The sequence below is a fragment of the Diadema antillarum genome, unplaced genomic scaffold (genome assembly GCF_040938485.1).
Source record: "Diadema antillarum isolate AM-2024a unplaced genomic scaffold, OU_Dant_1.0 seq00000674_RagTag, whole genome shotgun sequence".
Classification (NCBI taxonomy): Eukaryota; Metazoa; Echinodermata; class Echinoidea; order Diadematoida; family Diadematidae; genus Diadema; species Diadema antillarum.
In genome coordinates this window covers 468,789-482,976 of record NW_027271580.1, presented here as the reverse complement: position 1 = coordinate 482,976, position 14,188 = coordinate 468,789, and the positions used below count along the sequence as shown (strand labels likewise).

The 14,188-nt window shown below is 40.0% G+C and overlaps 1 protein-coding gene across 1 annotated transcript in view; it reads right to left on the bottom strand.

Annotated features, from left to right (window-relative positions):
* LOC139736912 (A disintegrin and metalloproteinase with thrombospondin motifs 3-like) overlaps positions 1-14,188 on the bottom strand; it is a 47,696-nt gene that overhangs the window by 20,522 nt on the left and 12,986 nt on the right. Inside the window, exons 2-10 of the mRNA XM_071647587.1 lie at positions 8,387-8,429; positions 7,562-7,837; positions 6,998-7,119; positions 5,358-5,744; positions 4,523-4,606; positions 3,513-3,669; positions 2,167-2,272; positions 1,106-1,249; positions 8-137 (exon numbers count right to left, since the gene is read on the bottom strand). Of these exons, the coding sequence (XP_071503688.1) occupies positions 8-137; positions 1,106-1,249; positions 2,167-2,272; positions 3,513-3,669; positions 4,523-4,606; positions 5,358-5,744; positions 6,998-7,119; positions 7,562-7,837; positions 8,387-8,429 (1,449 nt within the window). The remainder of the gene's footprint in view (positions 1-7; positions 138-1,105; positions 1,250-2,166; positions 2,273-3,512; positions 3,670-4,522; positions 4,607-5,357; positions 5,745-6,997; positions 7,120-7,561; positions 7,838-8,386; positions 8,430-14,188) is intronic.

The following is a 14,188-nucleotide window of genomic DNA, read 5'->3' as shown; positions in this document are numbered from 1 at the left end:
GACTTACATGGCATTTCCGGTAACCCTCTCCAAACTGGAACCGACACTGCTCGTCCATAGTGTAAATTTGTCCCGGTCGCTCGATACTAGTCGCTCGCGTCCCGCCAGTGGGCTCGTCCCAAAGGCAGGTCATGTCTCTGATATCACAGTCAATATAGATGGTTAAATGAATGGATAAGTTTATGAGCAATGAAAGAATAAACGATTAAGTAAATTAATGATACACAAATAACTACATAGATAAGTGAATGAATCAATATATGGATTGTGTCACAGGTGGGCAAGGTGGGCAATCTATGAAAAGCTTCTTTTCTTGCAAATCTAAGAAAGGTATGCATTGTATCAGATAACATTAATGCCTGTAAAATCATAGATTATGTGCCATCTGCAAGCAATGATATTGTTGTTTTCTTTTACTGTAGAGTGAAAAAATGACTGTCTATTGACTGGTACGAGCTGATGTAACTGATGTTGTTTCCAATTTTAGCACCAGCTACACTTATGCGGCAAAGAAATATGATTTTATGAAGCATTAGAGCACGTACGTCATTGTACGTTCTTTCTTCGCTCCCAGTGTACAACATACTTTAATTCTGATTTGTTTGCAGTTGTATGACATAACGACAAAGATCCTATAATAATTGATATCGCTCAACGAGTTGCCGGTGAGATCCTGTAATTTTAAACACAATATATGTTGATATAAATTTTTCCCAGTAGACTTTCATGTTGGAAATCCAAGCTAGAAATGACTTTCACAGCAACCATGGACCTTGATCACTGTTAATCTTTTACCCTCGCTTTTTTATCTAAAATACTCATCTATCTAATCACATCCTTCTCACTGAATCATATGAACACTGCATTTTCTTAGTTGAAGGTTTGGCTTGAAATTATATTTTAAGCAGAAGTGCAGTGACGTTTTATATTGATGTTTGACCTTCACCCCTGTTAATCCATTATTGTATTTTGCTGTTTCTTTCTCAAATTTTTTGTTGTATTGTTTTACCACTGAATACTGATCCAATTTTTAAGCTATAAAGTCAAGGCTTGACGATGAAGTTTTATATTTTTCTGAAATGACGAAGAAAGGGGAAAAGCTCACCCTAGTGTCGCGTGGAGTTCGTTTCGGCTACACTCCGACCAGTAGTGATCCCTGGGCGTGGACTGTACCACTGTGGCCATGATGGACATTCCGTGGGCGTCATCAAAACACGTGTTACCATCACCGTCGTGCTCCATACCTAACCTGGATCATGACGTCACACAATGATTATCTGTTTAGCATCATTATATACAACCATTAACCTCATCATTTCGTCTGCCGAATTTGTCGCTTGGTGAAGTTTTAGAAAATTAGAATTATGCTTTGTTTCAACATTTCCTGCATAACGTCGCAATCAAATCGTCATTTGCGAAGCCCTTTTTTTTTTCTGGTTGAAAGCTTGGAGGAAAATATTGATTTGAAAAAAAAAAAGAATTCGTTTGTCAAGGCATATAGGGTGTATGAACATTTTAGAGGACATTGTTTTCTTCCCATATCAAACAAAACGTTTGAATATCAATGTTTTTGAAAAACTTTGAGATGTCATATCATCCTCATTTTATTCTTAAAATAATCTTATTTCAATAGAACTTTTACTGTACGTTGTATGTGTTTGATATCACTCAACCCATCAAGGTTAACTTTTTGTACATTAAGCGTGGAGTGCTCCTTTAAGGAATCTCTGTTGAATGCAGCATATGACGATAACCCCCCCCCCCCCAAAAAAAAAAAAATATATATATATATATACATATATATATACATTGTATATATATATATATATATATATATATATATATATATATATATAAAAACGAAGAATCAAGAAATAAACCAGTAATGCATTATTTCGCCAATATATAAGAAAGAATGAGTTTATTGAGCAACTCAAATTTTCGGTGGCCTCCACCTTCTTCAGGAGTCTCGACGGGGAAACTCCTGAAGAAGGTGGAGGCCACCGAAAATTTGAGTTGCTCAATAAACTCATTCTTTCTTATATATTGGCGAAATAGAAATGCATTACTGGTTTATTTCTTGATTCTTCGTTATATTGGAGCCAATACGTGAATTCGCAACACACATATATATATATATATATATCCGGACCTCGGACAACTTACACGTGGCCCGCCTCGTGGGCTAGAACGAAAGACATCTGTAGCCCATCCTCCTTCACCAGTGAGCAACTGTAGGTGACGTCACACATGGTACCGACTGGGGCGTAGCCTGCACGGAGCCGCGATGAGTTGGGGTAGATGACAGAGTGATGATCCAGGAAAATGTTCCGAGAAGAAAATACGATGTATTTCGAAGTATGGCCGTTTAGCAATGACGGACATAACTTCGCCTTTTCATTTATAAATATATACAATTGTTGTTACCATAATTCAATGGCAAATCATAAGAATGCTAATGCCTGACGTCACTCGGACACAGATCCAGCAATATTTTGAACAGACCCATATCGTGTCGGCCACTGATCAGTTCTTCCTCCAACTCGACGCTATTCACTTTGAAGGCAAAGCTCGAGCATGTTCCTTTTTTTTCTTTTCCTTCTTGAGGGGTCGGGGTGGGATGGGGGTGGGGTGACTGCATTCATAGGTGAGATTCCATTTCATTTAATAAACAAACAAGCAAAAATAGCCAACATTTATGTTAACGTTCAAAATCAATCTTCAGATTGCTCAGCAAAACGGCGGCACCGAACCCCGATTATCGAAGGCACAGTTAATGCACCGTAGAATTCTTTTGCACGTTATTAGAAAACTGACAACTGTTGAAATAATTACAGCTAGTTGGAACTCCTTGCTTTGGCGAAAGTCTTGGAAGCGTTCATCGGCACTCACTAGAACCTTTCGAAGTCATGCAGTCTTCACTGGCCCCCTATGCAAATTTTTGACGGAATGCCGGTTTCTGTAACGTGTCATGTTAAACCTTATTGCCATTCAAACGCAAAGGTGCTAAAAAATGTGCCCAGTGTTGGTAGCATCAAATTTCAACATTAGAAGAAGAATCAACACTAAACAAAATCAAAAGATTCATTGTAACCTTTAGAAACATTCCGAAAAGTGATACTCGATCACCCCACGACAGCTGCCTAAGATCGACTTCCTGTGTATGCCTATCCTGATGTCAGTACTCATAATCATAGCCATCGTTAGCTATCGCTTTTCGCGTTTTACATAAACCTCATAAACGATCATGCGCAATTTGTTTCTTTGCACGAGATACAAATAGTTAGTGATGCATGTGAAGAGATGCACCTACCCAGTAAATATACGCCAATAAGCCTTTCCTTCTTGACTGCAGAAGGCTAATTACCAATACCGCCATTCAGGCAAGAAAGTGTTGTCATGACAACCTGGGGAATGCACTCAATAGATTGTCCTCAATCTGACCCTTAGTATGGTCTACAATCATGTGCAATGACGCCAACTTTTTTTAATGAAAATTAACTTCACGTTACCTGCCGGTCCAAAGCTGATCCGAGTGAAGAAGACGGAATGGTCGAAGTAATCCTCGCTGCCATCATCTTTGATTTGTCTCCCGCGTTCCACACGAGCGAAACGGCACGTATTGGCGAGGCTGTCTACGGACTGGTTTGCCAGCACAAGGTTTGCAGACTATGAAAAAAAAAATAATGCAGCTCTTCTTCATTAATGATGGGTTCAAAAGAGAAACCCTTTGCGTGTATATTTTCTTTCGTGATGATTGTATTCAAGGATACACAACAGAAACAAGAAGGAAAACGTGTAGGAACAAAATCAATGTAAATATCTCATCTTAAAGGTGAGTTTTTCTCTCAGTTACGGCTGTTTATTCGTTTGTCCATTTGTGGACTCTTGGCCTTTATTACCTCAGTAATTTCATTTTCCCGTGGAGTCGATCTTGGGCCCATTGTCATGTGCACACCAAACTTTACTAAACGCAACCTTTTATGTCTTCAAGGAGAAGGTTAATACAGGCCACAGACCGATCCCAATTTGGGACCTTCTATGGTATTCTCGGGCCGACATTGGGCCGACCACAATGCAGTATCAAACTGGGTGAACGGCGCTCGCTGTTGCGGTACATAAAGACGTCATCACATAATGCAGTGTCGTTGAATAGTATATGCCTTCCTCTAAAACAAAATACAGTACATGTTCTGATTTATTATTTATGCAAAATAATTTAGCGGACTCAGCTCGTTTGGCCACCTAATATCTAGCGGTAATAATCTATAAAATTCTGCTTCAGATGACCCGACAAACCATCTCTCTGCCCTAAGCGTGACCGTCGTTATCATCTCCAAATCATGATTGAAATGAAGAATTTGAGGCATTGTTCGGAGTAATCAAGAATTATCAAGCCAGTGTGAAATGATGGCGCCGTCACATGAATTAGCAAAGCCTCCCCACACTGGTGGTATAGAGATATACCAAACCAAAACATGCGTGACACTGTGGTATATAGGGACTATTGCACAGGACTTACTTGGTCTCCATCCAATATGTTCATCCTCGTCAGCACAAACTCGATATGAGCTTCCAAGCTTGGGTGGGTGTAAACCATATTTACCTGGTTTAAGTAGAAAAAAAATATGTCGGTCACATAATGAAATCTGGTATTCTATGCAATGAGTACAATATTTCCCTCAGAAAACGATGACGCGGATGAAGCTATATACATCTTGCAAAAACAAAATAAAGACTACAATGTTACTACTTCTAGTGCTGCCACTACTAACTGTAGTTCTTCTCCATCAAGCCGTAATATTATGTATCTTAAGACTTTACTTATCTCGTTTAAAACAAGTTCATTGTATTTAACTTCAATCGAGAATTATCTTCTCTTTCTCTTCTCTTCTTTTGAGTGATTGCACTGAGGTATGTTTAAATGAAATTTAATCTATTTCACCTTACTTTCACTGACACATGATATCAAAGCTTATGATTTCGGGCAGATAACAATCATGGACACAAGAGATGCTTATAGTTTCGTATCTTTCTGTAATGAAGTAATGCTACTAACTTCATTCTTCACTTAATTTTTGCCAAACTTCAGATGGGTGTTAAAATTATATCCTCATTTTAAGATAACTTAATTTCTCATTTTGCGATTTATCCTATAGGTAGAATGACTCAAGCTACCTTTACATAACACCTTATAATAAATTGAGATAGTTAATACCTTTATTTTCATCACCTCAGTACATCTCTAAGCACAAGGAGTGAGTGAATTACTTAGAGTGATGGATATCTATGCATAAATACAAAATATTGACCCAAAAATCAATTCGGGGAGATATTATAGTAAACAATGTTCTTACGATATTAAAAATGGTGATCACGTATTTGACAACGTTTTCATCGCCGTGGAAACTGCGCAGGCTGTCATCCACTGTTGCCATGGTTTCCACAAAGTGATGACGCCTACGAGTCGACTGCCTCTTCGCCCGCTGTTTGAAGTAGTTGGCTTCTCGACCGACTCGAGGACGACGACCAGGCAGTGGCATGATGTCCTGACTGAAGTCCACGAGACCTAGAGGTGGTGGTGTGTCGCCTTCGAAGTCGTTTCTCGCCTGCGCTATCACATCTCGGCGACGGTACATGATGTGGACGAAGCCCTCGCTGAAGTTGTATGTCTCTGACCGCACCTCGTCGACTTCGAGAGGCTCAATGAAGTATTCGTCATCGTCGGTCTTGATCCAGCCACTCTGTCGAAAATGAATGCAGACATCGGTCAATGTTCGTCATGTTCGTTCTCGCGTAATGGTTAATTGCGTGAAAGAATCAAATGTGTATCAGATTTACGGTTTAGGGATAACGCAACTATATACATTGTATAGTATAATTACCCCTTCTCCAACTGATCAGGTCCCAATGTTATTAACCATAGTTTGCTTCTGATGACCAGTTCGAGAAAATGAAGGATTCATATTTATACCAGTTTACCTTGACGTGCCTCCCTAATCAGCAGAATCTGATCTTACCAGAAAGAAAGGAGAGACATTTTATCAATGTGCATTTTCCTGACAATTCCAATAGGGCCTGCTTAAATTTTACATTTAAAAACTGTGTTGAAATTCCAATAACTATCAAAACGTAATTAAAATCTAACAAGACCTTTTTTATCTGACATTGACAATCAAAATAAATGGTTGAAATATGACCAGAACAACCATGTTTACTCATGATTACAGTATCATCGGGCGTAGATTGATGTCATTCAACTTATCGTGTTGCTGAGATTTCATTTGCCAATGTGATCCTTGTTATCACATTCGCTGCGGCTTATCCACGCAAGATTGATAATTACATTTTATGCACACACAAAAAAAGAGTATCTCTGTACAGTTCTTTGGCTCTGGCTGGTCTTTTTTAATTTCCCGGTATCTTCTTACAACAGTCTTTTCGTTGCATTTGGCAGCTACTATAATGCCTTAGCAACATACTAGGAGTAAACGTCTCTGTTTTTCATGTAAACAGGAAGATGCTTGTTGATAGTTCGTCTTCACGCTGCTAGCATCCAGGGGGACTTGAATTGACAAGTGGCGGGAAATTGCTCCTGCGCTCAGACGGAACATGCTAATATCATTGTCGAGGGGGCGCTGTCACTCTCCGGTAATTTACATGAGAGGGTGCGTCGTGAAAGGTGGGTGGGGGTTTGAGGTGTCACTGAATGTCAGAATCACTTTGCCTGCAGACTTTCTATTGAAACATAGCCAGAAATTCGAGCGGTTGTCGAGCCAATTTTACGTTTCTTTGAACTTTCTGATCTCAATCCGAATGTGTGAACTTATGTTTTAGTATTTGAACACACTTCTGTAGCCTGCGATCTATTGAAGTTCAAGGACCTTCGCCACTGCTCGGTAATGTGCAATGGTGTGGAAACAAATTGAGACGGAAAATCTAATGTGCTGCTTGTCATCTTATTAGACGGGTTGAATGATGGAAAATATCATCTCACCATTCCCTTGCAGTTGCTGACCGCCACCGCTGAGTTGTTAGCCCCGAGTACGTTCCCTCGGTAGAAGCAGTTCATCCGCGGTCTTTCGGTAACCACCGATCCATCGGAGAAGTGGCGATGTACTGCAGGAGGACAAACCAAATAGATCGCGTCATACATTTAAATACATCGAGCTGTCAGGTCTAGCTGAAACCTTTGTACACGGTGTTTTGCAAAGTAGAAGTATTTCACTCAGGCACACGACGAAACATGTTAAAACCCCTTGTCACCGAGAAACCATGGTTCTTGCTATAATTATATCCCGAGCATGACGCAGCAGGAACTCTTTGGCAATGGATTCTTTCTCAAACATATTGGGAGAATAGTCCAACGAGTCTATACCCGTACGTACGGGGCAGATTCCGGCAACATATAAAAAACAAATTGAAGTCATATATTACTTGCTATAGTGCTCTGATCAGTAAGTCATGATACATGTTCAAATTGAAGAAACATATTTGCAACAGGTGTAGATCAAGAAGTCATAACAGAAATTCAAATTCAAGTTACATCTTTAGTACTCACCTTTGAACGTTGGCGATGTAAGGCCTGTGCTTCTCGTAACATTAATGGTAATCTTCGTGCCGAATGCATTCATCGAAAAATGGAACACCTTCTGCACCCCTTCATCGTAGTCCTCATCGTTCCCGACATCTCGCCGTGATCGTCTCCGAACGCGGTGGAATTCAAACTGGTCTTCTTCGAACTGGGTCGAGAGGTCATAGGTCCCCCAGTCACAATCCGGCGAACACCGCTTTGGCCGGACTATATGGTAATCTCTGAGTGACGAAATGAGGCGTTCTGCGTACGATCGATAACAAAATTGAGGAAAGTGCAATCGTGGTCGTTAATTCAAAACTTCAAACAAAACATCATTATCTAGAGGAAATATTGACTAAATTACAATGATATAGTAAACGTTATCGACTTAGGCGTGTCATGTGATTATGATCGTAGAGAAACCGAATTTACTAGGTGTAGGATACTTAGTAACTGTTCATGTCTATACCATCGACCCAGGGAGGTGGGATCCTCTGATTTATCATTGTCTGGTCTACTTGAATTAATTTGACCAAATTCCAACCTCTTTAGTTTCCTTGCACATTTATCAATTCTTCCTTTTTGTTGAATCATAATAGCTGATCGGATCATCTCACTATGAGAAACTGACTTGAAATGTGACATGTCTTACGGATAAGATCTACAATGTTGGCCTACAAAAAAAAAAGAAAACACGGAGATGTTATAACTGGCTTAATTCGTTTGTCGTTGGTTGACCTGATGGTCTGAGAAAAAGTGGTAGAGGGTAATCACTCACTCTAAAAATACTTTTTTTTTTCTTAAACTCACCATGTTTTTCACTGAATACAAGGCCATCAGTGTCTCTGTTTGCCTTGGGAAACGAGGGAGAGAAAGAGAAGAAATATCATGAAGGAGGTAAACCTTGAAATAACTTATCATATTCTATTTCGGCTGGGGTAACATCCACTCCATACCAATCTATCCACCGGTCATCTACAACTGTTACTTCTAATCGACTACCACGTACTACCCCCCCCCCCCCCCGCAACCAGTTGCAAAGGGGGTGAATGTCTCTCCATGTTTTCGCCGTGAATCTTCCACTTCATGTGACCTCAAGGATATGAATAGGACGTGATTTCTTCCTCTTAAAAAAAAAGAGTATAACATAACGATAAGTAAGAGTGTATGTGTGCGTGTTTGTGTTTGAGTGTGTGTGTGTGTATGTGTGGGAGTGGGTGTGGGTGTGAGTGTGTGTGTGTGTGTGTGTGTGCGTGTGTGTGCGTGTGTGTGTGTGTGTGTGTGTGTGTGAGTAACAGAGAGAGGAAAGAAATTTTTTTGACTTGACTCAGATGCTACCTGACCCATAAATAATCTCTTTCTGAGCCTCAACTATGTCTGACATCTGCTCCTTCCCTTTCAGCCACATTTTGTCTGATCTCCAGCTCTTGGAACAGGGAAAGGAATTCTTTAATAAATCCCTATATGTGTTTTGACTGCGATGTTGATAAGGCACTAAGTGGGTGTCCTTTGTACTGAAACGTGGGGTTCAGATTCGCAAAGTGTAAGTCTGAGTTCAGGTGCGGTATACAAATCGACGACATCATGTTTGCACCCTGCCGCCTGTGATTAACACCTCGACAGAAATCCACCCACGCGCCGGTACAACGTCCCACTAAGTAACATGTGACCCTTCTAACTAAATGTCAGGTGACCCGTTAATGTCACTTTTGGCCCGTCTATTCATGGTCTAAGTGTTTCCAGCTGTGATATGTCTCGAATGCGCCATAGAGGACAAGGTCGTATAGTTTTACCACACCTTACCTCAGTTCTCCCAATCATAGCTCATAGCTGCAGTTTCGATGATACGGTCATGACAGTAGTCAGAAATTTCCGTCTGTTTAGGATATTTTTTTTTTCTTTTGACTCTGATGGTTTTCCTCCCAATGCAATTATGACATAGGAGAGTAATTCCGTGAAGCCAGATAGCGTCCCCGAGGAACATATCCGCATTGGCATAGACTGCTTTTTCGGTCAAGTTCAATGAAGTAATTGATGTAACACATTGTCTCTTCTTTGACCTTCATAATAGCCAGATAGGATCCATCCCTTTGGACAAATATTCCCTAAAACACAGTTCAAAAGACCAGTGAGCTTCAAATTTACAACCTGTCGCGTACAAAATTTAGTATTGCAAAAGGACCACTTCCCTCGTATTTATGCATTCGGAATGGAAAAGTGTCTACAGAAAAAGGTTTCGTCTCTCCTTCCTGGTCTACACTTTTCCCTTAACGTCAGCTAATGATCTCAAAAATTGTCGCTCATATTACTTTTTGTATCGTATTGATGTGTGTGTGTGTGTGTGTGTGTGTGTGTGTGTGAGTGTGTGTATGTGTGTGTGTGTGTGTGTGTGCGTGTGTGTGTGTGTGTGTGTGTGTGTGTGTGTGTGTGTGTGTGTGTGTGTGTGTGTGATACGAGGACAATTCTTCATTTACTGTACTAATTTTTGGTTGACGGCCAAACATACCGAATTCTTTAAAAGGTGTTGATGACTTTCCTTCTTACGCTGCATAACAATTTCTTCCTGCATTATTCCAGAGATCAGACTATAATCAGGGAGGTTTCTTCCACCTCCCTCTGGTAAAAAGGACAGCGTTAGACAATCCCCGGTAATGGATGAAGCTTGCATATCTCGGGGGCCTCTATCTTGAACAGAGCTGTGGACGAACTGGTGGGCTGAAGCAGGGAGGTCTCTCTCCCACCTCCCTGGTTGAAGCAAAATATTTAGAAATGAGCATAGTGTACGTGGAAGCACGTTGGAATTGCTCCATCATTCCTGTTTAAAAAAAGTCCTGTTGAAAGTTGCCATGGAGATTAAGCCCAACGCTCCCTCTCTGCCTGTTGGTTGACGAGGCGTGGACGTTGACGATAGTCACAGCTGGGTTGGTTAGAAAAGTTAACGTTAGTTCTATTTTTTTTGTGAAAAAAACCCGATAATGATAATGTTCAAAAGGACGACAGCCAGCCCCCTAAAACAGATTGTGAAATTGTAAAAAGGGTATAACATCTCACTTCAAACGTTTCAAGTTTACGTGATTACTCACTCAAAGAGCGCATGTTGATCTCCTTTAATCCAGACTGCACCCTTCAGCTTATCAATGGCAAACTTAGCAGACTGGTGGAGGTGAATGTCCAAGACCTGTTCAATCTAGATCTTCATAGTGACGGACAAGACATGTATGATAGTGGATCTGAATCCTTCTCCGCATATTTTGCAGTACACTCCCCCCCCCCTCATTCTCATGGAACCTTGACACAGATTTTACATATAACCATCGAGCTCACGCTGTGATCAAAAGGACAAGGGCATTTTTTAAGCATTCCAGTGGAGACGTATAGGCCTACATGTGGATGAATTGATAGGTGAATATACAGGCCAAGTGATATAATAACGAATGCATGGATGAATGCAAATGTGTCATGACTCACAATGGCTAAATCCACACTCATAGTAAGGTGTGAATATTCTTTTTGGAGCGATACTTTTTTAGGGATTCTATCGTGTTCGGGAATAGTCGCAACAAGACCATTACAAAGCTAATGTTATCATTTTACACCGAGGTATTCACATTCTTCATTTCCTTACAGTAGGCCTATATGTGTCAACAGCATGTAGGCGTAATGACTGCTGAGAAACTTTTTGTTTTCATTCCCTGAAGTTGGCTCACATATGGACCTACTCAACATGTCTGAGTGCATGAGCTGAATTCGCCTCTCTGGCTGATTTGGTAGGGAAAGATCTTGAGAGATGTCAACAACGCTACAAGCGTATGTATAGGTATGCTCATACATGGCTCGAGATATGATATATTATTCGTAAGATTTACACGGCTTCATGGATCCACGCGACCCTCATAAATGTCACTCACATATTCAGAGGCCAGCAAAGTTCTGCGAAGAAGTTTTTTTTTTCTGCGCAAGGCGGCGATTGCATCTCTGTTTGTTACCTCTTTGATGTAATTCCAATAAAATGGCGTTCCTCGAATTTCTCCAGTTTTATAGTGGTCGCTGACTATCCTCGTGAAGGGGCTTCTCGGAGGTTGGAATCGAAGTCAGATATCCCTCCCACCTAATAAAGACGACAAATTGCCATCTCTGACACACTTTCCCCTTTCCTCCTTAATTTTCCTCCCATTTTGCGACATTTTCTCCTCCATTCGATTCTTCTTTTGTTTGTTATTCATCAATGTTACATTTCCTTGCTTCGTTGCTTTCTATTGACTTCATCCTGCTTGAAAAATCACATTCCCGTTCTCAGTTATCCTCCTTATATCGTTACTCTTCTTCTCCATCTCTCACTATACCCTTTCCCTCTTACCAAGGAGCTTCAAACTGTTTGAAGCTCCTTGCTCTTACTGTCTGTCCGTCATGTGCTCCTTGACGTCACTTTGATTCAAATCCCTTTCTCTTTTTTTTCTCCTCCGATTCATCTCTTTCTTCTTCCTCTTGTTTTTTTTTTATGTTGTCTTTCATCCTGACAACGAATTCTGCCACGTTCGTGACGTACACAAGATCCAGGCCATGTCGTCACGGCCAAACGATCCCGACGTCACAGGGCGAGGTATCGCATTCCTGAAGAGGACCCCTTTGCGTGCCCTTAACATGAGGTAAAGGGGTTAAAGGGAAGTTCTTCATGAATTCCCTCAAAGATGTGGGACAACTACTGGACCTTACTCCACCTTTCTCTTTCAAGCCTCTTTCATCCTCTACGTTCATTTTTCTTTCGTTATCATCTGCTCTTTTTACAGTTAATTCCTTTCTTTTTCTCTATATTTTCTCTCTCTGTATCCAAATTTTTCTGTAATGTGCAAAATCATTCCCTCTACGTGTAAAGGCACGTATTCTATCGTCCTCATACATTAGTACATCATATCGTGTTTGAATACAAATGCAACAACAAATTTGGCATTATCTTCTCAAATACCTCTTTGGGTTTTGCATTCTTTAAGTGGTCGGTACTTGACACTAGAATTTTTTTTCTTTGAACTAAACGTTTTCCTTTGTCTTTTGGGAGAACTTAATAACGGCTAATGATTTCCTCCCATGAGATGTAAAGGGTATCACAACAGCTGCTCGCGGCCCGGTGGATGGATATACGACAATATTGGTATGGCAAGGACCCATATATTTTCCATCAAACTTTGACCTCACGTGCAGTCGAGATAAAAAAAAAATTACACTGAAATGGAGATGGATAATGTCCGTTTCCTGACCTGGGACATTTTTATGGAACACTGCGAGTCTCTACTAACGGTTTTCTATGTTCATCTGGGTATGACCGAACAACAAAAGACACAAACAAACAAGAGTGTATTTCCAGGAAACTGGGTGTGGCGTTAAGCCAGGTTTGAAAACCATCTTTAAATTGTTAGGACGCTTACTGCTGGTCTGAACCCCATCCTGTATCTCTATGCATGTACCGAGAAAAATTTGCACAATATATGAGTATATTGCACTCACTGTCATTGTCATTTCTTTTCTTTTTACATTTGATCTCCTCCTGCTGTTAATGGACCTTATGTTGTAAAATGTTGTAAAACCTTGGTTATTATTGACTGAAAGTTTAGAAATAAAGTCCTTCCTAAAGTAAAGAAGCAACTCCCCCCCCCAAAAAAAAAAGAATGGTAAGAATTCTAATGGTAATACATAGATTAAAGTCAGACAAACAAACATAGAAGAAGAGTAACATCGAAATCTCATACGAAAGAGGCTACAAGGAATGATACAATAATAATAATAATAATAATAATAATAATAATAATAATAATAATAATAATAATAATAATAATAATAATAATAATAATTCACAAAATTTATATAGCGCGTTATTACATGAAATGTCTCTAAGCGCTATGGGAAAAAGAAAACAGTAGACAGGGAAGAAGATATATATACAGTATATATATATATATATATATATATATATATATATATATATATAATCATCATCATCATCATCAAATTTTTTTAGCAAATGCTGACCCCTTCCTCCTATAAGTCATCGCTATCAGGTTATTAAACGGCCACAGTAATGACGTCAATGATGCAATCCCTTTACTGATACCATGTCAAGAGGGAAATCGTTATGTTTGTACAGGTCAACAGGAGACATTTAAGGTGATGACATCTTAGGAAAAAAGGAACCACGGGACTCGAACCTGTCATCTACTGCTTTTTTTCCCCGTCATGTTTGTTAAATTACAGATCAGCAGTTGCGATCTTGCAAATGAAATTTGCAGAGGGAGACAAATTGAAGGAAATTCGCATCTCGACCTTCATCCCTCTGATTGATATTTTCTTTCTTTCAAAAATAATTTAATACCCTTACAACTTTCTTATTTAGGCCCGATTTAGTTGATGAAACCGCTATTATTCTGTTCGTTCCACTTTGACAGTCAATTCATTCATTTTTAGCCCGCTTGAATACGGTGATGTGGATCACCCTCATCCGTCTCTCCTCCCGGGCATGCACTCGGCTATGCAGCTGGTAAGTGGCTGCCAACGTGATGCCTGATGATGGATCTCAAGATCCCATGCAGCGTATACAATATAACCGAAATAAGAAAACCAAAA